The sequence below is a fragment of the Zootoca vivipara genome, chromosome 10, assembly GCF_965207765.1.
Source record: "Zootoca vivipara chromosome 10, rZooViv2.hap1.1, whole genome shotgun sequence".
Classification (NCBI taxonomy): Eukaryota; Metazoa; Chordata; class Lepidosauria; order Squamata; family Lacertidae; genus Zootoca; species Zootoca vivipara.
In genome coordinates this window covers 1,047,427-1,070,432 of record NC_142593.1, presented here as the reverse complement: position 1 = coordinate 1,070,432, position 23,006 = coordinate 1,047,427, and the positions used below count along the sequence as shown (strand labels likewise).

General features: G+C 42.0%; 2 protein-coding genes across 5 annotated transcripts in view; one reads left to right on the top strand and one right to left on the bottom strand.

Moving 5' to 3' along the window:
* Positions 1-23,006, bottom strand: part of KLF9 (KLF transcription factor 9) — a 619,671-nt gene that overhangs the window by 64,447 nt on the left and 532,218 nt on the right. The gene's annotated exons all lie outside the window — the stretch shown is intronic.
* Positions 1-23,006, top strand: part of PIP5K1B (phosphatidylinositol-4-phosphate 5-kinase type 1 beta) — a 93,816-nt gene that overhangs the window by 16,961 nt on the left and 53,849 nt on the right. For 3 of the 4 annotated variants that reach the window (XM_088652776.1, XM_035099695.3, XM_088652774.1), the window contains 3 exons: positions 1,940-2,021; positions 3,422-3,505; positions 16,355-16,485. In XM_088652776.1, the coding sequence (XP_088508902.1) occupies positions 3,422-3,505; positions 16,355-16,485 (215 nt within the window). In that variant the 5' untranslated portion in view covers positions 1,940-2,021. Of the gene's footprint in view, positions 1-1,939; positions 2,022-3,421; positions 3,506-16,354; positions 16,486-19,750; positions 19,949-23,006 lie in introns of those variants that run through there. The other variant, XM_088652775.1, reaches the window with a different exon arrangement.

Genomic DNA, 23,006 nt, shown 5'->3' with positions numbered 1-23,006 from the left:
ATACGTTTCATTATTAGCGATCAATGTATAAGTTCTTGGTTCGTGAATTGGTTTAAACAATTAGGAAGAAGAAGAAAAAGATTAGGGGCGAGGAAGAGGGGGAGGTGGAATGGTGAGTGGGGTTGGGTTGGGTGGTTATGCTTCTATTATTCTACTGGGGGGTTGTGTCAGCGTCACTTGTATGGGTTTTCTTACTATTCATCACTTGTTTTATTTCCTTGGTGGTGAGCGGAGTTGGGGGTGGCTTAGGGGGTGGCTGGTTGTCTTTGGTTGGCTGTAGTGAGAATTGTTTTTGTGTGTGAGCAGGGTGTGAGTGTGCATTTTTGAATCAGGCTAGCCAGATTGATCCGTATGCTGTCGGTGGATTCTTCTTGTTGTCTTGTTGGGCTGTGTTTGTGATAAAGGGAACCAAACTGGAGTGAAGGCGCCTTCTATTTGTTTCTGTGTCAGTTTCAGTTATTGGTTAGTTTTTCTAATAAGGCTGCTTCCCATACTATTTGATACCTTTGGTCCATGCTTATTCCTGACAGGCCTCTCCAGTGTCTGGCTATGATGTTTCTGGCTGCTGAGAGTAGGTGGGTTATGAGCTCTTTGTGGTGTGAGTGGGCATTGTTATCTTGGAAGATGTTTAGTTGGGCCAGTTCTGGGGTGACTTCTAATACTTGCTTAGTGATTTGGCATATTTCTTTTATGATTGATGAGTTGGATTTTGGGGCATTCCCACCACATGTGGAGGTATGTGCTTGTGGAGGTGCATCCTCTCCAGCATTTTGGTGAGTTTCCTGGGTGTATTAGCACTAGTTTCCATGGTGTTAGGTTCCAGAGTGAGCTTTTTTCTCTGATAGGAATTAAAGGGAGGTTTGGACCACAGTCTGGTCCACTGGGTGGGGTTAATCTCATAGCCTATGTCATCCTCCCATTGCTTTTTGATTGCGTTGAGGGGGTTTGTGAGATTTTGGAGCAGTATTTTGTATATGGTGGATATCATCCCTTTGCTGTGTCCCTTTGTTGTTAGGAGGAGGTTTTCGAAGGTTGTCAAGGGCCTAGTTACTGCTGATTTTAATACTGGGTTGTTTAAGAGGGCATGTAATTGGTAGTGTGTTAGCCAGGGCATTTGGGTGTCCCCTAGTTTGTCTTGTATTTCTGGTGTTGATATAGGTTTGTTATTTTTGTAGAAGTCTGCTAGGTGGCATAAGCCTTTGGCTTGCCAGGTTTTTATCTGGAGGTTTTGAGCTAATGGGTGGAGTGCCAAGGGGGATGGGGTTGGGGACAGTTTACCTGCTTCTTCTTTCCATGCTTTAAGCATGGTCTTTGTGAACCTTGTGTTATACTTTTCCACATCTTCTTCACCCCTCCCACCAAAACACCTTAGTGTTAACAGTTTCCCAATACTATAGAGTGGAAAGCTTACTACCATTTTGTAACATTTTGGTTGGTCCTAATAAAGGTACTTCCAATTATGGAGTCTTTCATTCAGACCAAAAGAACTACCTTCATTTTTATTTGCTACTTGTTCAGCAACCTCCTACTTAAAATAATAATAATAATCAGTTAGTTATTTGCATGGATTTGAATCATTCATGGGAAGCAGAAGTAAAAGGATTGGGCCCCTAGGGAAGAGTTCTAACCCTGTTTATAATCAGGTCCATTCAGCTTGGTTGCCCCTTTCCCAGTCATCTCCTTTCTCTTTAAGACAGGCACAGTATTTTATTTTGTGCGTTTACCACCTTCTGTGAATGTTTTATAATTAGGAGGTCATTGATACCTTGGCATTGTATTTAGGACAAAGGCTGTATTTGAGCATAGAAATGAGGAACCTGCGATTGGCTCAGTGTAACTAGGTGTGCACATGTAAGGTATAGTAATATTTATATGGTTAATTGGGCAGCATATAAACTCTGTAAATGAATTAATAAGTAACTGTGTTTTGCTTTAACAGAGTCTTGGAAAAACTGACAGCATCCATGAATGGGCTGGCTACCTCTCTCAAGTCCAGATTATTTGCAACATAGCTAGGAAAGGTAGGTTCCTTACAATAACAGAATTAATTTAACACACTTTATAAGATTGCTTCTTCTGGTGTAGGTGGTAGATTCAGGTGTAGGCTGGAGAAAGCAAAAGAGAGACTTGTGGGGACAGTTTTGAAGTATCCTGCTGCTTTATTTTTGTGTTGATATAGGTTCAGCTCAACATTGGTCTTTTGGGTGTCAAAAATGTTGAAGCAAAACTCTAAAATCAGAAGCATTTATTTCCTGGTAACTTCTATAACAAGAAGATTGTTAAGAGGAACCCTTCTGGATCAGGCAAAAGACCCATCTAGTCCAGAATCCTGTTCTCACAGTGGCCAACCAAGTGTCTATGGGAAGCCCGGAAGCAGGACCCGAGTGCAAGAGCACTCTGCCCCCCAAGACACACACTTGGGAGTCTCAGCAGCTGGTCTTCAGAGGCAGGCTGCCGTCAGTGGTGAAGTTCTTCCACCACCACCCTCTGTTTACTTTGAGGACTAAAACCAAAGCTATGCCCATAAAAGACAAGAGTTACTGGTCCAGTTTGACTGTCACATGAACCCAAAGTAGGCCTCTGTGATGGGGTCTGTCCACCTTGCAGCATATTGCATCAGGTGAATGAAACTTCAAGCTACAGCTGCAACTTGGAATTCCTTTTGCAACTTGGCTGTGCCAAGGAAAGGTGGGCAGGTTAATCTCAAACTGTCTGGCAGTCTTTATTAGGCCCAAGCATTGGAGGTTCCCCACCACTGCATTAAACCATTGTTTGAAACAAACAAAGTGACTGAGCAGCACCCTGTTATATGGTGTTCCTTTCCTCCTCCTCCTCCTGCTGCTGCTGCTTCTGAGCTGCAGACGAAGGAAGCCATTGTCATGTCATCCAGACCTGGCCTCCTGGTTTGTTTCTCTCCAAAGAACCCATGAAGGATAACCTAACCACTGATTGTTCTTGGCTTACTACTAGTGGTTTGCTTAGAGTAAAATAAACTACGAGTCCAAGTTTGGATGGCATGGCAAGCCAGGCTGTGGCCTGCTTCATCTGCGGCAGGGCAGCAAGCTGTAGAGGACCTCCGTAGGAACTGTTGAACAGCAGGCACATTAATTCATAGTTTGTTTTAAAATACAGTTTAATTAGATGTGTGAACCAGGACACAGCTAATGAGTGGTCTGTCAAGCCAAGGCACCTTTTATTATTATCTTTTAGGTGCCGCAATGTCCTTTGTGCTCTTTTCTGCTTTTAATGGCATTTGTTCTGTCTTTTAGGCTGTATGCTCCCTCTCCTTTTCTCACATTTTACTGACTTCTACTCCGGTGTTGATCTGATGCTATTCTTATTTTATGTTTACTGCTTTATTATTTGACTGTTATATACAACTTGTATTCACATCCTTAGATATTTTTTTAAAACTTTTCAGATGCAGTCTATATCTGAAAATGGAGATTCTCCTTCCGGAAAACAAAACGAAACAAAACAAAATGAGGAGAAAACGTACAAAAAGGTTTTTATTGCATGTAACTTTTTCAGAATTATTGTACACTGGTACAGAACACTAAAGTTGACACTTATAATTCCCCCCCCCCCAAAATGAGCTACACCAAAGCAGAAGATTTATTTCAAGAGTGGGGCACTCTCAAAGATCTTTTAGGGCTAGTTCACATGTTGTCATCCTAATATGGAGTTAAATATATAGAAGCTTCCCTCCCAGTCATGGCTAGCAGCCACATTTATTAATTTAGACAGACCCTTCTATACCACTTAAAATATAAAAATATCTCTTAAGTGATGCAAACTAAAGCAACAAATGTTACAAAAATACACAGTAAAAACATTGATTCAAATTACTATTAAACATATACTGATGCCCGTTCCTTCTACTTCTGACACACCTCCCCGCTCAAAACCTCTCTGACTCCAGATTCTCACCCAGAACTCCATCAAACTATGGCAACTGTCAGCAAGGGCCCAAACCAACTCACAGATCACCCCTCAAAATCTCACAACAAACAGGGTCTTGGAACCTGCTGACAATCACCCTAGTCTCTCCTTCTAATCTTGCTTTTATGCTAGACAGTAATGAAGTTGATTCAGGTTGCCCATAGCTGTGTCCCATTCAGCACTCAGCCAGTTGCACTGCACACATCTCATTCCTGGATGCAGCAGCCACACAAACTGGGGAGAAGCCGCAACCTCACCTTGCCCTTCCTACCCTTCTCCATCAAGGAGGAAGCTTGTTGCCACCCCCTCGCCTTCCTTTTTCTTGATAGAGAAGATCAAGGAAACCGCACCCCCAATCCTTTCCTTGTTCTCTCTGATGGCTGCTGTTGCTTGTTGTTACTTATCCAAAGTGCAGGCAATAGCAGCCAACGAGAAGGCTTAGTTTAAGGATCTTGGATTACTTGATTTATTTTTTTAAAATTTGCACTTACAGACTGCTAATGCACCTTTGGAGAAGCAACTTACATAAAGTTGTTATTTTGCATCCAGCCTGAGAGCCCTTCAGTTTAGCACACTGCCCTGTAGAAATAAGCAAATCTAATATTTACTCTCTGGAATGTTTAATGTGGCAGAGATGAGAACTTTTAAAGCTGGAAATTAAACTTGGCCCATTCTCTTAATGATTTTTAAATTTTGCAGTTTAACATAAACAGAAGACTCTGAACTTGCATTTAGAAAATTTTAAGGAATTGGAAAATCTTTCAAATTGTTCTAAAAAGTCCAGGAGAGACGATATGTGGTTTCCAGAACCCTTTATGGCTGCTAACGACCAAGGGATGGCCACAATCATAAAATCAGTTTAGGTGGAATCTTCTTTCTTGTAGTTTGAATCCATTGCTCCGTGTCCGCTTCTCTGGAGCAGCAGAAAACAACCTTTCTCCCTCCTCTATATGACATCCTTTTATATAGTTGAACATGGCTATCATATCACCCCTTAACCTTCTCTTCTCCAGGCTAAACATACCCAGCTCCCTAAGCCGTTCCTCATAAGGCATCGTTTCCAGGCCTTTGACCATTTTGGTTGCCCTCCTCTGGACACATTCCAGCTTGTCAGTATCCTTCTTGAACTGTGGTGCCCAGAACTGGACACAGTACTCCAGGTGAGGTCTGACCAGAGCAGAATACAGTGGTACTATTACTTCCCTTGATCTAGAGGCTATACTCCGATTGATGCAGCCCAGAATTGCATTGGCTTTTTAGCTGCTGCATCACACTGTTGACTCATGTCACGTTTGTGGTCTACCAAGACTCCTAGATCCTTTTCACATGTACTGCTCTCAAGACTTCCTTAAAATCCAACATAGATTTGATAATCCAGCTTCAAGCTCTCCCTACAGTGACCCTTTCTCCACATCAGCTAGTTATTTGCTGAGGAACTGCTGCTTTCAAAGGAGATTCAGGGACATGTTCTTTCAAAACAACAGACAACAGTGGCCAGTCTCAATTGTTGTTGTTTAGTCGTTTAGTCGTGTCCGACTCTTCGTGACCCCATGGACCATAGCACGCCAGGCACTCCTGTCTTGCACTGCCTCCCGCAGTTTGGTCAAACTCATGTCCGTAGCTTCGAGAACACTGTCCAACCATCTCATCCTCTGTCGTCCCCTTCTCCTTGTGCCCTCAATCTTTCCCAACATCAGGGTCTTTTCCAGGGAGTCTTCTCTTCTCATGAGGTGGCCAAAGTATTGGAGCCTCAGCTTCACGATCTGTCCTTCCAGTGAGCACTCAGGCCTGATATCCTTAAGAATGGATAGGTTTGATCGTCTTGCAGTCCATGGGACTCTCAAGAGTCTCCTCCAGCACCATAATTCAAAAGCATCAATTCTTCGGCGATCAGCCTTCTTTATGGTCCAGCTCTCACTTCCATACATCACTACTGGGAAAACCATAGCTTTAACTATACGGACCTTTGTAGGCAAGGTGATGTCTCTGCTTTTTAAGATGCTTTCTAGGTTTGTCATTGCTTTTCTCCCATTTGCAGTGATCAAGGAGCCCAAGAAAGTAAAATCTCTCACTGCCTCCATTTCTTCCCCTTCTATTTGCCAGGAGGTGATGGGACCAGTGGCCATGATCTTGGTTTTTTTGATGTTGAGCTTCAGACCATATTTTGCGCTCTCCTCTTTCACCCTCATTAAAAGGTTCTTTAATTCCTCCTCACTTTCTGCCATCAAGGTTGTGTCATCTGCATACCTGAGGTTGTTGATATTTCTTCCGGCAATTCCAGCTTGGGATTCATCCAGTCCAGCCTTTCGCATGATGAATTCTGCATATAAGTTAAATAAGCAGGGAGACAATATACAACCTTGTCGTACTCCTTTCCCAATTTTGAACCAATCAGTTGTTCCATATCCAGTTCTAACTGTAGCTTCTTGTCCCACGTAGAGATTTCTAAGGAGACAGATGAGGTGATCAGGCACTCCCATTTCTTTAAGAACTTGCCATAGTTTGCTGTGGTCGACACAGTCAAAGGCTTTTGCATAGTCAATGAAGCAGAAGTAGACATTTTTCTGGAACTCTCTAGCTTTCTCCATAATCCAGCGCATGTTTGCTATTTGGTCTCTGGTTCCTCTGCCCTTTCAAAATCCAGCTTGCACTTCTGGGAGTTCTCGGTCCACATACTGCTTAAGCCTGCCTTGTAGAATTTTAAGCATGACCTTGCTAGCGTGTGAAATGAGCGCAATTGTGCGGTAGTTGGAGCATTCTTTGGCACTGCTCTTCTTTGGAATTGGGATGTAGACTGATCTTCTTCAATCCTCTGGCCATTGCTGAGTTTTCCAAACTTGCTGGCATATTGGGTGTAGCACCTTGACAGCATCATCTTTTAAAATTTTAAATAGTTCAGCTGGAATATCATCACTTCCACTGGCCTTGTTATTAGCAGTGCTTTCTAAGGCCCATTTGACTTCACTCTCCAAGATGTCTGGCTCAAGGTCAGCAACCACACTACCTGAGGTGTACGAGACCTCCATATCTTTCTGGTATAATTCCTCTGTGTATTCTTGCCACCTCTTCTTGATGTCTTCTGCTTCTGTTAGGTCCTTACCACTTTTGTCCTTTATTATGGTAATCTTTGTACAAAATGTTCCTTTCATATCTCCAATTTTCTTGAACAGATCTCTGGTTTTCCCCATTCTGTTGTTTTCCTCTATTTCTTTGCATTGCTTGTTTAAAAAGGCCCTCTTGTCTCTCCTTGCTGTTTTTTGGAAATCTGCATTCAGTTTCCTGTATCTTTCCCTATCTCCCTTGCATTTTGCTTGCCTCCTCTCCCCCGCTATTTGTAAGGCCTCGTTGGACAGCCATTTTGCTTTCTTGCATTTCCTTTTCCTTGGGATGGTTTTCGTTGCTGCCTCCTGTATAATGTTACGAGCCTCCATCCATAGTTCTTCAGGCACTCTGTCCACCAAATCTAAATCCTTAAACCTGTTCCTCACTTCCACTGTGTATTCATAAGGGATTTGATTTAGATTGTATCTTACTGGCCCAGTGGTTTTTCCTACTTTTTTCAGTTTAAGCTGAAATTTTGCTATAAGAAGCTGATGATCTGAGTTACAGTCAGCTCCAGGTCTTGTTTTTGCTGACTGTGTAGAGCTTCTCCATCTTTGGCTGCAGAGAATATAATCAATCTGATTTCGATGCTGCCCATTTGGTGATATCCATGTGTAGAGTCGTCTCTTGTGTTGTTGGAAAAGAGTGTTTGTGATGACCAGCTTGTTCTCTTGACAGAACTCTATTAGCCTTTGCCCTGCTTCATTCTGAACTCCAAGGCCAAACTTGCCAGTTGTTCCTTTTACCTCTTGATTCCCTACTTTAGCATTCCAATCCCCTGTAATGAGAAGAACATCCTTCTTTGGTGTCATTTCTAGAAGGTGTTGTAAGTCTTCATAGAATTGGTCAATTTCAGTTTCTTCAGCACCGGTAGTTGGTGCATAAACTTGGATTACTGTGATGTTAAAAGGTCTGCCTTGGATTCGTATCAAGATCATTCTGTCATTTTTGAGATTGCATCCCATTACAGCTTTTGCCACTCTTTTGTTGACTATGAGGGCCACTCCGTTTCTTCTATGGGATTCTTGTCCACAGTAGTAGATATGATAGTCATCCGAACTGAATGTGCCCATTCCCTTCCATTTTAGTTCACTGATGCCCAGGATGTCAATATTTATTCTTGTCATCTCATTTTTGACCACATCCAGCTTACCTTCATCCATGGTTCTTACATTCCAGGTTCCTATGCAATATTTTTCTTTACAGTCTCAATATTAGTGTACAAACCAATATTCAATATTAGTGTACAAACCAATATTCAATATTCAAACTCAATATTAGTGTACAAACCAATATTCTTTACAGTTTCAATATTAGTGTACAAACCAGGGGCACAGGGAATTATTCTATTTTGTGAAGGTAATGATTTTGTTGTGACTCTTGTTGGTTGTCTTATAATCCGGTTAGAAACTAAGAATCTGTATCACAGCAAATGGTATACCCTGGTCTGGCATTCTGTTTGCACAGTGGGCAGCCACAAGTAGGACATGAGCGCAATGACACTCTCCTTGCATGTGCTCACAAGCAATGGGTATTCAGAGGCATCTCTGATTCCATAGGCAATATGTAGCCGTCCTGACTAGTACCCACTGACACACTGATATACTGTACAGTGCTTTTCTGTTAGGAAAAAGAGTGTTGGTACCCTCAGAAAAAAAGCACTGACTGCTGATATATCGTTCAGGAAAGGGGACCCTAAACTCTTATTCTGAATTGTTAACATGTGTAACCTGAATTCAGTCATGTACTGGCATTTCTAGTATGAAAGGTAAAGGGACCCCTGACCGTTAGGTCCAGTTGCAGACAGCTCTGGGGTTGTGGCGCTCATCTCGCTTTACTGGCCGAGGGAGCCAGTGTACAGCTTCCGGGTCATGTGACTAAGCCACTTCTGGCGAAACCAGAGCAGCGCATGGAATCACTGTTTACCTCCCCACTGTAGCGGTACCTATTTATCTACTTGCAGGTTGATGTACTTTCAAACTGCTAGGTGGGCAGGAGCTGGGACTGAACAATGGGAGCTCACCCCGTCGCGGGGATTCGAACGACCGACCTTCTGATTGGCAAGCCCTAGGCTCTGTGGTTTAGACCACAGCGCCACCCGCGTCCCTATTTCTAGTATTACTTTTTGTGAAAAAGAGACAATGTGCTGATGCATTTTGGAGTAGCAGAATCTGAATCCTTTCTAGAATTGGATAGAATTGGATACACATATGGAAGTTCTTCTTATCATTGTTCCAAAGGTTGCACGATGGTTACTGATTACAGATGACAACCATAAAAATTAAAGCTGTATCCTGCCTCTTTCCACTTCTTTCTGATGCATATTTTAATAGCCAATGATTTGGAGGTTGAACATTCAAGCAGCTGTTGACTTTGTACAGATTATATCCCAGTTGTTTATGGATTATTATATTCCTAAAGGAAAGTATTCATCAATGGAGGGGCAAAAAAGTTAAATATCTTTCTCAAGTTGGAAACAGGCCCTATTTAAAGGTAAACTGAGTTGAATGTTGCTTTATAATAATAGAGAATGAAGAGTTCCATGTATTCAGAAGTTCCTGGTATAAGACCATGACTCAGATTTGCCTTTTCCATATGACTGAAACCTTAGAGTTAGAAAGTGATTCATTCGGAGTTCAAAGACTGCAGCACCAAAACCTGCTTCCTTTTAGATTTTTAGTTGTATTTTAATATAATAGTACTGGAAGATTGATTTGAGCTGCAGTCTTTTACTTCCCTTTTCTTCAATTGTCTGATGTAGGTATGGGTGCTTTGTGCAAGTTGAAGATACAACCATTACATTTTTAAAAGAGAAGCTGTCTTCATTCTGAAACAACAATGTGGAAAGTAATCTTAGGAGATGGTCAGAAAGAAATGGAGGTATACGGTACTTCAAGCAGCCTTGATTGTTTCATGGAAGTGCTAACAAAGTATGAAAGAGGGCCTTATGCCTCATCCATTTGTGCTTCCTGTAAAAAATCCAAAAGGGAGTCCTTGCATCTCCCCCATTTTGTGATGCTTGAGTTGTAGGTCATCTGAAATGTGTACATTTTACTGTGCTGGTGAGAAATTAAACCTTTGGATGTTACATAAGAAGTATGATCAGAATCAAGGGACGTGGGTGGCGCTGTGGTCTAAAGCACAGAGCCTAGGGCTTGCCGATTAGAAGGTCAGCGGTTCGAATCCCCATGATGGGGTGAGCTCCCATTGCTCGGTCCCTGCTCCTGCCCACCTAGCAGTTCAAAAGCACATCAAAGTACAAGTAGATAAATAGGGACCGCTTCGGTGGGAAGGTAAACGGCATTTCCATGCGCTGCTCTGGCTCGCCAGAAGCGGCTTAGTCATGCTGGACAAACGTCGGCTCCCTCGGCCTGTAGATGAGCGCGCAGCCCCAGAGTCGTCTGCAACTGGACCTAACCGTCAGGGGTACCTTTACCTTTACCTTTTTGATCAGAACCACTGGCATGCTGTCAGTTGGATTCTCTGTGTATTATTGTTATTTATTAGATTTATATATTCTTTTTTAGATTTATATGTGGATTTTCTGTGTAATGCTGAGTTGTGGTTAAACTGGTCAAAATCTAAAAATACCTGTAAGATTTCATAATGCAGTCACCCCATTTTCCACCTACAGGAGAGGGAGGCCATTGGGAAGAGAACTTGGTATGGTATTGATGTTTCATGAATCTAAAAATGCATGAAATGTTAGTGGCATGTTAAATTGTTATTAAAAAATTACAGGTTACTAACCATTACTTGGTTTTATTTTTAATATTTATCCTGGGATGCTTCTTCACAGGGTTTTCCCTCAAGAATAGCCATGTTTTGTTCACTTACTTTTTGTAGATAGAGTCTCCCTGTCATTGTCATCCTGTGTTTTCCCTCCATGTGTTCCATCTTTTCTGGGATTGCCTTAGAACATAGCAAAACCTAACTTCTAATGGTGTAGTGGGCTTTCATAGTAGGAGAGGATATATTAATTGCAGTTTCTCCCTCTAGGCACCCACATGTGTGGGTTAAACAAAGTTTCAAAATTCCATTCTTGGCAGCTAAATTAAAAGCATAGGAATTAGGCTGTAAAACCTGGCTTTGAGCAAGTCCAACTGTTAAATAAGTTGGCTCCCCTTTCTTACCCTGTTTAATAAAGAATCAGCAACAACTTGTAAAGTAAATTTAAAACTAAGATTTACTTACTTTATAATTATGTATTGGTTCACAGCAACAGTAACAGTAAAAACTACCGCATGCAGGCAAAATGCAGTTGTACCTCGGCTCCCGAACAATCGAAAATAGGAAGTGAGTGTTCCAGGTTTTGAACGGTTTTTTGGACATTGAACATCCGGCGATGCTTCCACTATTGTTTCCGGCGTGCCTACGCAATCAGAAATGAATTGGAAGCTGCCCCATGGTTTCCAAACATTTCGGAAGTCGAACGGACTTCCGGAATGGATTCTGTTTGACTTCTGAGGTACCACCGTACTCAGTGGTACCTCAGGTTAAGTACTCATCAATGGCTCCTCCTCATCCTGGAGAGAAGTGACTAGTGGGAAGAACCACAGGGTTCTGTCTTGGGCCCAGTCTTATTCAACATCTTTATCAATGACTTTGATGATGGGCTTGAGGGCATCCTGAGCAAGTTTGCAGATGACACCAAATTGGGAGGGGTGGCTAGTACCCCAGAGGACAGGATCACACTTCAAAATGACCTTAACAGATTAGAGAACTGGGCCAAAGCAAACAAGATGAATTTTAACGGGGAGAAATGTAAAGTACTACACTTGGGCAAAAAAAAATGAAAGGCACAAATACAGGATGGAAGACACCTGGCTTGAGAACAGTACATGTGAAAATGACCTAGGAGTCTTGGTAGACCACAAACTTGACATGAGTCAACAGTGTGATGCAGCAGCGAAAAAAGCCAATGCAATTCTGGGCTGCATCAATAGGAGTATGGCATCTAGATCAGGCATCCCCAAACTTAGGCCCTCCAGATGTTTTGAACTACAATTCCCATCTTCCCCGATCACTGGTCCTGTTAGCTAGGGATCATGGGAGTTGTAGGCCAAAACATCTGGTGGGGTGCAGTTTGGGGATGCCTGATCTAGATCAAGGGAAGTAATAGTACCACTGTATTCTGCTCTGGTCAGACCTCACCTGGAGTACTGTGTCCAGTTCTGGGCACCACAGTTCAAGAAGGATACTGACAAGCTGGAACGTGTCCAGAAGAGGGCAACCAAAATGGTCAAAGGCCTGGAAACAATGCCTTATGAGGAACGACTTAGGGAGCTGGGTATGTTTAGCCTGGAGAAGAGAAGGTTGAGGGGTGATATGATAGCCATGTTCAAATATTTAAAAGGATGTCATATAGAGGAGGGAGAAAGGTTGTTTTCTGCTGCTCCAGAGAAGCGGACACAGAGCAATGGATTCAAGCTACAAGAAAGAAGATTCCACCTAAACATTAGGAAGAACTTCCTGACAGTAAGAGCTGTTCGACATTGGAATTTGCTGCCAAGGAGTGTGGTGGAGTCTCCTTCTTTGGAGGTCTTTAAGCGGAGGCTTGACAGCCATCTGTCGGGAATACTTTGATGGTTTTTCCTGCTTGTGGTCCTGATGGCCCTTGTGGTCTCTTCCAACTCTATGATTCTATGACTTAATTGGTTCCGGAAGTCCATACAGTACTTAACCTGAAGCGAACTTTCCCATTGAAAGTAATGGAAAGTGGATTAATCCGTTCCAGATGATGAAAAACACCCCCTAAAACATCTGGTATCTGAAGAAGTGTGCATGTACACGAAAGCTCATACCTATGACAAACTTAGTTGGTCTCTATAATAATAATAATAATTTATTATTTATACCCCGCCCATCTGGCCGGGTTCCCCCAGACACTCTGGGCGGCTCTAAGGTGCTACTGGAAGGATTTTTTTAATTTTTCGTTTTGACCCCCTAAAACAGCAATTTAACACGAATTTTACTGTCTAACGAGACCATTGATCCATAAAATGAAGGCAATAATCAATGTACTGTACTATAAAATAAATAAGACAGTATTGTAGATGAAAAAATTTTACATTTACAGTGGTACCTCAGGTTAAGTACTTAATTGGTTCCGGGGTTACATTTGCACCCCGAAAAGTACTTTACCTGAGTGGTGACCGCGTGCATGCGTAAAGTGCCAATAGAGTGCTTCTGCACATGCGTGAAGCGCGCAGAACGCTTCTGCACATGCGCGTGTGGCGGAACGCGGAAGTAAACACTTCCGGGTCCACGGAGTACTTAACCTGAAAGTACTCAACCTGAAGCGTACTTAACCCGAGGTATGACTGTACTGTATAACCAGCTTCAGGCATGTGCCTAGAGCTGGAGCGAATGGAGACATGCCAGCATCCAATGCTGGTCAAAGGAAAAGAGAGAGGAAAGAGGTTAGTACAATACGCTTCTTCCTCTCCAGGAGAGGAAGAGAAATGACATCACACAGAGCCCTCTACCAATTGTATTTCTATGATCTTAGTATTTGCCATTCAGCAATCTGGCTCTGTGGACTTAGCCCCTCCTCAAGCTAACTAGCAAGAATATGCATTTGTTAGGTTTGGCTGCTAATTTCTCACACTAATAAAATGGCAGTGGGTTGCAAATACTTTTCCTTGCAAGAGTTAAGGCAAATGGTACATAGATACGCGGGTAATCCTTTTTCATCTGTTGTGCATTTTCTCATACCCCAAAGGATACATTTTTTCTACTATGGTGGTTGCTTGTTCCCAACAGGCGTTAACAATTGCAATGTACTACTGTACTGGAGTCACTAAATAGTTCTGTATTTAAGAAGAAAGAGAATAAGCATCCCTTCTTCATATATATATATAGTTCAGTGTAACCTTAGCATCCATCTTTTCTGAAACTTTCTTTTTTATAGAATTGATTTCTTTAATCTACAAATTCTTTCTGCTAGCATCTGTTTCAGTAGGGGATTGTTCAGTTCACAAGAAGGATCAGTCTGAAACAAAGTCTACTCAAAGTTGCATAATTTAGTTCTTATGCAAGACATTAATCTTTTATAAAAGACCCTTTCAAGGCAGATATGAGAAATTTGTGAATGAGCCATTCAGTTCCTTTACCAATTAAAAGTTTCATTTTAGGAATGAGCTATTGTGCCTTGTTCTTAGCAAACTGCATGTTAGGAACTGTTATGCAACTTGAAAGATCTGATACTAATTAGTTTAAATAACACAATATTACCCATCGGCATGTTGCTTCTCATTTGAAAAATCAGTTGAAACTAGAGAATCGCCTGGCTAGCATGCAACATTAAGTTATAGTTTAAAATAAACTGTGGTTTAAGGGCATGAGTGCCTTTCTTCACCCCCACTCCAGGCTCTGCCAGGCAGAGGAAAAGACAAAGTCATAATCTTGCTTGTTCTGCCATGTGAGCCAAGGCCTGCGGTTTGTTCCTCCATGCACACAATGAGTGGTAAACCAAGAAGTAACAGTAACTAGTTTGGTCCCCTGTGCGAGAGTCAGGAGCAAGGAAAAGTGGAGCTGTTGTGTACATTAGACCACATTTTTAATTTAAAGTGTGGTTTAATATTGTGTGGAACTGAGACATCTTTTTTGGAATTAAATAAGCTTCTGTGCCTGCCTCAGAAAATGTTTGCTGTCAATATTATAGGTGTTATGAGACTTAACTGATTTGCTGCTCTGAAAAGTCTTTTGTATTATATTTTGATTTGTGGAGTGTGCTGTGTGAATTTTCTTTCACAATTCTCTTTCCTGGGTTTCATTCTATAAAACTCAAATGGAATGTATGTTACACACACACACACACACACACACACACACACACACAGATACACACGTCTTCTTAGCCATTGTATTTTGTCTTGTAATCTTGTGTTTCTAGGATTTAAAGTAATCTGAGCTGCCAGCCATTTGTTTGGCTTGATTCTCTGCCATTTAAATTGCTAAATGGTTGGTTCTAATTTTCTTGGTTTTAAACAGCGCTTTTCTTCTAGAAAAAAGGTGCCAGTACTGCATACCCTTAAGTACCCCCAGAAAAAAGCACTGGTTCTAAGCACAGCAGGCCCAACCAACTATAGTGACTTAATAATGAAATCAGATTTGCTTTATTTCACTCTAAATATCTGTGGATGATAAAGAACGTACAAGCATCAAAATGTGCAGTATTTTCTTTAAAAAAAAGTATAACAAAAATACAAATTCAGCTACCCATCTCTTTTAAATAACTATGTGATCAGGATGAGGAAATATTCATCATTAGATCTGTAGGAATTTCTAACATCTACATATTAGAGGCCCACCTCTTTAAGAAAAAACCCACCCCAGAAAATAACCTAAAAACATATTATCAGTCATTATTGCTGCATTCCACTTCTGTTATGTTTGAAACACAAAGAGCCAGGGAAAACCAGCTCTTCAAAGTAAGCTTCCAATATTTAGTCCTATCCTTGATTGAATAATAGTTCCCCAACGGGCTATTTAAGGCACACATGGGCTTTTTCTTGAGCTTCTCCTCTCTTGGCCCATTAATCATATTGTTAATGGAGACCCAGCACAACTCCTTGAGCAGAGCCAGTAACTTCTTTCTCCAGAAGTGGTGCAGCAATCTTCCCTCAACACTAACCAGCAGTTGCAACTAGGCCTTGTCAGTCAGCTCTATGGGGGTGTGCACTGCATCCAGATGTTGTTCATTGTTCAGATGTTGTGGTTGTGCTAGTTGGTGCTCATGGGATTTGAAGTCCAACAACAGCTGGAGGGCACCATCTTTCTGCCTATTGGCTACCTTGTCTACTCTCCTTTTGCTTTTATAGCCTCACAGCTAATGTTCATAGGCATAATTTAGGGGTCGTAAGCACCATCTGTCAAATAGAAACAGGTGCAACTGAAAGAGAGGGCTTTGGAATTTCAAGGCTACTATTCCATTTTAGGGTGTTTGAGCCAGATAAGTGAGGAGGTGAGGTCCAGAACGTCTGCCCTCTCATCTCCTGCTAGAACAGCGTAAAGATGAATAGAAGCTGTTGAAAGTTCCTCTGGTTCTGTTAGAAAGCATCGACTATAGAAGGAGCCAGTCCTGACTCAGGAAGGCTTGTACATGATCTGGTGGTGCTGGTGTTTTTCTTACTTGGAAGAAGTTTTTAGACCTGTGCAGCCCATGATGTCTGGAAATCGTTTTCTGCATACTTTGTGGGATGCCAAGTTTCAAATACTGTTTGAATCTCTCTATAAGGTATATATGTGTCATGAGAACCCATTTACAGCAAGCTGATATTTTAAAATTCTTTGTCTTTCCTTGCAGACTGCATCCTCAGCTATTAAAGGTACCATACAACTGGGAATAGGATACACAGTGGGGAACCTCACATCTAAGCCAGACAGAGATGTACTTATGCAAGACTTCTATGTAGTGGAAAGTGTGTTTCTTCCCAGGTAAGGGTGGCTAATTTTCCACCTAAAAATTGTGTGCCTAATTCTTTATTCCATTTTTATCCTGCCTTTCTTCCAAATTTGTACATGCCCCCCCCTCCTTTTTTATTTAACTTTTGAAACCACCATGTGAAATAGATTTGGCTGAGCTAAACCAACTGGCCTAAGATCACTTTTTAAGCTCCATGGTTGTGCATGGATTTGAATCCTGGTAACATTAGTCTAAGTCTAACGCATCAGCAACCATGATGCTGGTTTTTTACATATTGATCACTTCTCAAGTATGGCTTAATTTAAAAGTATCCTTAAAAGTAGGATATAATTTTTCTTTAGTACAATGGAAAGAGGATTGTTTTGTGAACAGAAGAAAGGAAGAGCATGAATCCATATAAAATGAAAGATTCATGGAAAGGAATAAAATTACATAGAAAACTAATAAGTAGTTGATGTTTAGTAGATCATACTATTGTACTAACCTTTTAAAAATAATAATACATGTGGTGGTGTGGCTGCAGTTTAGCTGTTCATTTTATCTATACAGTAGTTGGAATCTGTTTTGAGGAAGAAGATTAATATGTGAGCAGTCAGGGAGGCTGGAAAGTCAACAAGACTGGCTGTCAGGCTATTCAACTATAATAATAATAATAATAATAATAATAATAATAATAATAATAATAATAATAAAATTTTATTTATACCCCGCCCTCCCCAGTCAAAAACCGGGCTCAGGGCGGCTGACACCAACAGAATTACAATAAAACATAAAAACAATTTATTAAGATACAGATTAAAATACAGTATCAAAATTTAAAGTGCAGCCTCATTTCAAGTAGTCCACAAATCCAAGCCATGAGGGAGGAAAACACAGGGGTCAGGCTGAGTCTAACCCAAAGGCCAGGCGGAACAGCTCTGTCTTGCAGGCCCTGCGGAAAGATGACAAATCCCGCAGGGCCCTGGTCTCCTGGGAAAGAGCGTTCCACCAGGTTGGGGCCAGTACTGAAAAGGCCCTGGCTCTACTTTATATTCTAGAACTATTGCACTGGAATGCAATTAGGACAATAGAATGATGTTTGATTTGATGAAGTGATTACACAAAAGCAAAACCTACAGATAATTTTCTACCTACTAAACTTTGTCTTATCCCTGTACAGCTATCTTTAGTAACCATAACATAACATTTTATTTCATAATAGTCATAACTTCAAAAAACTCAATTGTACTATGGAATGCCAAGTTTTGCAATGCAAAAAATTCTGAGCAACGCAATCAAGCATTCCAAGATTTGTTGTCATTATTGTTCTTCTTCTCTTATTTCCTGTTGGTAAATATCTTCAATTGTTTTTCCTTTAGATAAGCACAATTTAAGTTTTCCAGGTTTGATAGCTGTCTAAATTGTCAGTATTCCTCTTGGGTGAATACAGAATTCCACCAATGTTCTTCCAGTCTTTTGAACCTGTTTCTTGTACAGTTGAGGCACCCTTTTTTCTTTTCTTTTTTGCTGAACAACTTACAGCAAAAAACAACAACCCACATCTTTTGAGGTTGAACCAGGGATGACACACCTCTTCATCATTTGCTAGTCTCCTCTTGTAGAAAATCTTCTGTTTTTTTAGTCTTTGGGGAAATCCTGGGACAATGTATAAATTATCACTGCAATAGTTAGGGCAGTTAGCAGGGTAACTAATTCAAGTCAGGCACAATACCACCTTCTTCTGCAGACTGCAGACTCTCACTTATTGACCATTGTTTTCCTCTGCATGTTTTTCCAGAAATATCTCCAATTTGTGAAACTTCTGTCTTAGTGGTAGTAGGAGCACCACATTCTGCTCCCTCAGTGCTGGTTTCAACAGGAGTATAGACATATTCATGTTTTTCAGTTGCTTTCTGTGTACAAAGGTATTTCAGGAAGACTTCCTTGCTTTGCTTATGCCTTAGCTTTTCTGCCTTTTGTTGCCAAATTGAGCTCCAGATGGTCATTTTTTAATCATCCATAGCTCACTAGAAAAATGAATACATTTTCTAAATAATATTAAGATATGACTGTAAAATTTTAAATTAAGTGCATTTTCACTTTGTGTGTGTGTATTATATAACCTCCAATCAACTCTGTGGTCTATTTCATATATAAAGGTAAAGGGACCCCTGACCATTAGGTCCAGTCGTGACCGACTCTGGGGTTGCACGCTCATCTCGCATTATTGGCCGTGGGAGCCGGCGTATAGCTTCCAGGTCATGTGGCCAGCATGACAAAGCTGCTTCTGGCAAACCAGTGCAGCACACGGAAACGCCGTTTACCTTCCCGCTGTAGCGGTTCCTATTTATCTACTTGCATTTTGACGTGCTTTCGAACTGCTAGGTTGGCAGGAGCTGGGACCAAGCAATGGGAGCTCACCCCGTCACAGGGATTCGAACCGCCGACCTTCTGATCAGCAAGCCCTAGGCTCAATGGTTTAACCACAGCGCCACCTGGGTCCCTAGATTTCATATATACCGGTACATAAACAATTCTAATGCATGTAGTTACAGGTAGGTAGCCGTGTTGGTCTGAGTCGAAGCAAAATAAAAAAATTCCTTCAGTAGCACCTTAAAGACCAACTAAGTTTATATTTTGGTATGAGCTTTCGTGTGCATGCACACTTCTTCAGATCTGAAGAAGTGTGCATGCACACGAAAGCTCATACCAAAATATAAACTTAGTTGGTCTTTAAGGTGCTACTGAAGGAATTTTTTTATTTTAATTCTAATGCATGAATTACTTCAAAAATGATAAAATTCTTTAAAATATAAAATGGAATTAAAATGTTATCAGAGGGGGGTTATTGCTACCAGTAGTGGATGAAGGGTCTTTCACTATGTCTTATTTTCGGGGTATGACTTATATCGCGCAATTGCCTAGAAATCCTGCTATGGCTTATATTATGGCTACATCTTAAAATAAGGGAAACACGGTATCTCCATTCTACCAGGCTAGAAATCATACTCCTCCAGTGGCACACAGGCACTATCTTCTGCAGTGATTTAAAGATGTAGCCTTTGGCATGGCTAGGGTAAATCCACTGGGTTTCCTTCATTTACTCCTGAAGCAATTCACTGTCAGGAAGTTCTTCCTAATATTTAGGTGGAATCTTCTTTCTTGTAACTTGAATCCATTGCTCTGTGTCCGCTTCTCTGGAGCAGCAGAAAACAACCTTTCACCCTCTTGTATATGACATCCTTTTATATATTTGAACATGGCTATCATATCACCCCTTAACCTTCTCCTCTCCAGGCTAAACATACCCAGCTCCCGGACGTCCGGTCTGCCGCCATTACCAATCGACTGGGGTAACCTCGGTCTCCGAGGCCCCTAGCGCTGTAGAGGAAGGGGGTGCCATATGAGCGCGCTGGCCCCCCGGAAAACCCCAGATTGGGCTTTCTGGGGACGTGGAGACCCAGCGGTGCTCCATGAAGTCTCCCTCGCTGCCCGGTAAGCTTTTTAAGAGCTCTGAGTGCAGGCAGAGTGGAGATGGAGCCTTGGGTCGATTTGCTACCTCAGCAGCGCAAAGCTCTGAGCAGACGGTAACAGAGCAGCAGATACCTCCAAAAATTGAAATTTGGACTGTGAGTATAAATTTGATATTCGATTGAAGAAGAAATTTGGCCAGGGGACGGGATTAAAAAGAATGGAGGTCGACCCCCCCCCCCATCGAGTAGACTGTGACGCAGCTTGCTTTCCTGCAGCTGAGACAACTGACAGGAAGCTTTCAATTTCCTTCAAAAGACGAATTTAAATCTACTTCCTTGGTGGCAGGGCTGAGGGAAGCAGAATTGACTTTTTGGATCCTGCAAAAAACCTTTACTTTGGAGAGGGACAAACCTTCCTGTAACCTAGGGTCGGGACCCGGGAAGCCGCGACGAGCCGCCATTATGACATCATAAAGGAAAGGAAATTTTCTGTTACTTTGAACTCTTGAACTTTTGAACTATCCTATTAATTCTTCTGATTAGACAAATATGTGAATTTTTATTGAAATGGGATTTAAAGGCAAGAAAAAGTTTTAAAAATAAGAGTAAGACACCAGCTCAGACACAATTTTGGTATTGAACTTTGGAAAAAAGAATAGCGCCATCTCTGGCACAACAATTCATGCCAGTCACATGAAATATGAGAAGACAAAGGATGGAGCCAGACAAAACACCCATTCTTCATTTAGAACCAGATTGTATACAATACATTTTGGAACAAGTGCAAGATATATTATATGAAATAATAGCAAATAAAAGACAGACTTTTGCAGAAGACGAACAACACATACCCCCAACAGAAAATTTGGAGCTACAAGCGAAGGGCATTGAAAACAAGGGCATTGTACAACCTAAGAAAGAAGAACAGGAGGAGCAGGAGAATTGGAACCTTGTGCAACCAGTGAGAGCACAGGACACATGTTTGATTCAATGGGCTCTGGAAGAAGCAGATATTTGGGACTTTGTTCTTCCAGTGAGAGAGGGAGAACAAGTCCCATACGGAGATTATGATGCTTGGGCAAAAGAAGAGGACTGAGCATGGAAACATGCTTCCCTAGGGAGAGAGGGGGAGCACAATCCATGCAGTGGACAAGATATTTGGGGGGAAGTGTGGAAAAAGAAGAATGGTGTGGGGTATGGGTTAAAGAACTGGAACAGCAGAATGGGAGGGCGAGAGAGTGGTGTGGGTTGGAGTGGTCTAGAGTGGGTGTGGGATGAAAGGTGCATATGATTATAATTAGTGGACGGATTAAAAAGGTCTGAAACTGGAATGGTATAAGGAGCTGGTCGGGGCATCTCGGGAACCGTAATCATACCTGCCAAGTTCCTGCCGGAAAAATAAGGGATCAGCAGACCGGAAGTAGCGCTGCGGCCATTTTGGAACTGGGCAGAGCAGCATCGGAAGTTGCTTCTGAGCGTGCTCCGCCCAGTGCCAAAATGGCTGCCGTGCCAGAAATCGCTTCTGCACATGTCCAGAGACTCCAGACATGTGCAGAAGGAGCCTCCCTTGGCCGGTAAGCAAACCAGGGGGAAAAAAATTTTCCAGCTGGGAATGGCTGGAAAAACGGGGGGTTTCCCGGGGAATACGGGAGACTTGGCAGCTATGACCGTAATCCAGGGGAGGGAGGGTTGAGTTAGAATTGAAATGTATTAAATTAGATATGATAGACATTTTGGAATGTGTGGAGTACTTTTGGGGAAAATTATAGGCTAAAGGAAATTATTAATGTTAGGTAGGATATAAATGATAATTAGAATATAATAATAGGTAAAGATTTAGAATTGTAATTAGTTAGATATTTGAATGTAATGTGGAAAGCTGCCTAAGATGGGTAAGAATTGAACTTGGGAAGGGGAGGGATGGGGAAGTCCGAAAAGGTTTAATAAGTAAGATTTAACAACAATGTCTTTCTTTCTTTTTTCTCTTTTCTCTTTTTTTTGTATTTTTGTATTTTTGATGAAATTTTTTTAAAAAATATTTTTTAAAAAATTAAAATAAGCATACCCAGCTCCCTAAGCTGTTCCTCCTAAGGCATTGTTTCCAGGCCTTTGACCATTTTGTCTGTGTGTGGGCACAGTTTGAATTCAAACATCTGCAAACGGACTTGAAAGGAGCTTGCAATAACTGCCAGTCCCTAGTTACAGTGAGCTGTGCCCCACCTGCCAAAGTTGGCCTACAGTGGGGAAATGGCTTAGTCTCTTTTTAGAAGAGGAGAGAAGCATATTAAGCTAAAATTGTCTGAGAATGTATCGAAACTTCATATCCTGTTTAGGATATGACATCTGAAGCAGCCAGCTTGCACTGTGCTTTTGGGGCAGTTTTTTTTAAAAAAGGTTCATATTTATAGTAAGACTAGCTGGCCCGGCCACGCGTTGCTGTGGGTCATCCCTGTGACTCCCCCCCACTCTGTCCCGACCCATGACCTATTCTGTCCCCTCCCCCCACCCCTTGTTCATCCCTGTGACTGTCCCCACCCTGTCCTGACCCTTGAGGTATCGCTCCCCCTCCTCCCTCCATCCCCTGTCACATCCCTGTGACTGGTCCCAGTCCCCTCCCTGTACCCCCCTCCCCCCACCCCTCGGCTCATCCCTGTGACTCCCCCACCCCCTTGCCCATCCCTCCGGCACATCCCTGTGATTTCCCCGGTGGCGGTGTTGGCGTATCCCAGCCTGTATATCAGGTATTCGTTGCCGTGGTTTAGTCTGTTAAATTGTTTTGTTGTGTTTTAGGTGGTTTCTTCTATGTGGATTGGAAGTTTTTGGGGGGGTTGTGGGGGCTGGTGTTGGTGTTGTGTTTAGAGTGTTAATGTGGTTTTTGGCTTTGCTGACGGTGGGTATGGGGCCTGGGGTGGCTGTCGTGTTGAAGTCGGGGGTTTTGGGGTGTGGCCTACCTTAGATGTCCTCGTTGAATTTGTTATTGGTGTTGGCGAGACCCAGGGTGCTTTGTCTCGAAGGGTTAGTGCGGTCCGTTTTGTTTTGGCACGGGCAGCAGGGGCTGGCCTGCCCTGTGGTTTGCATGT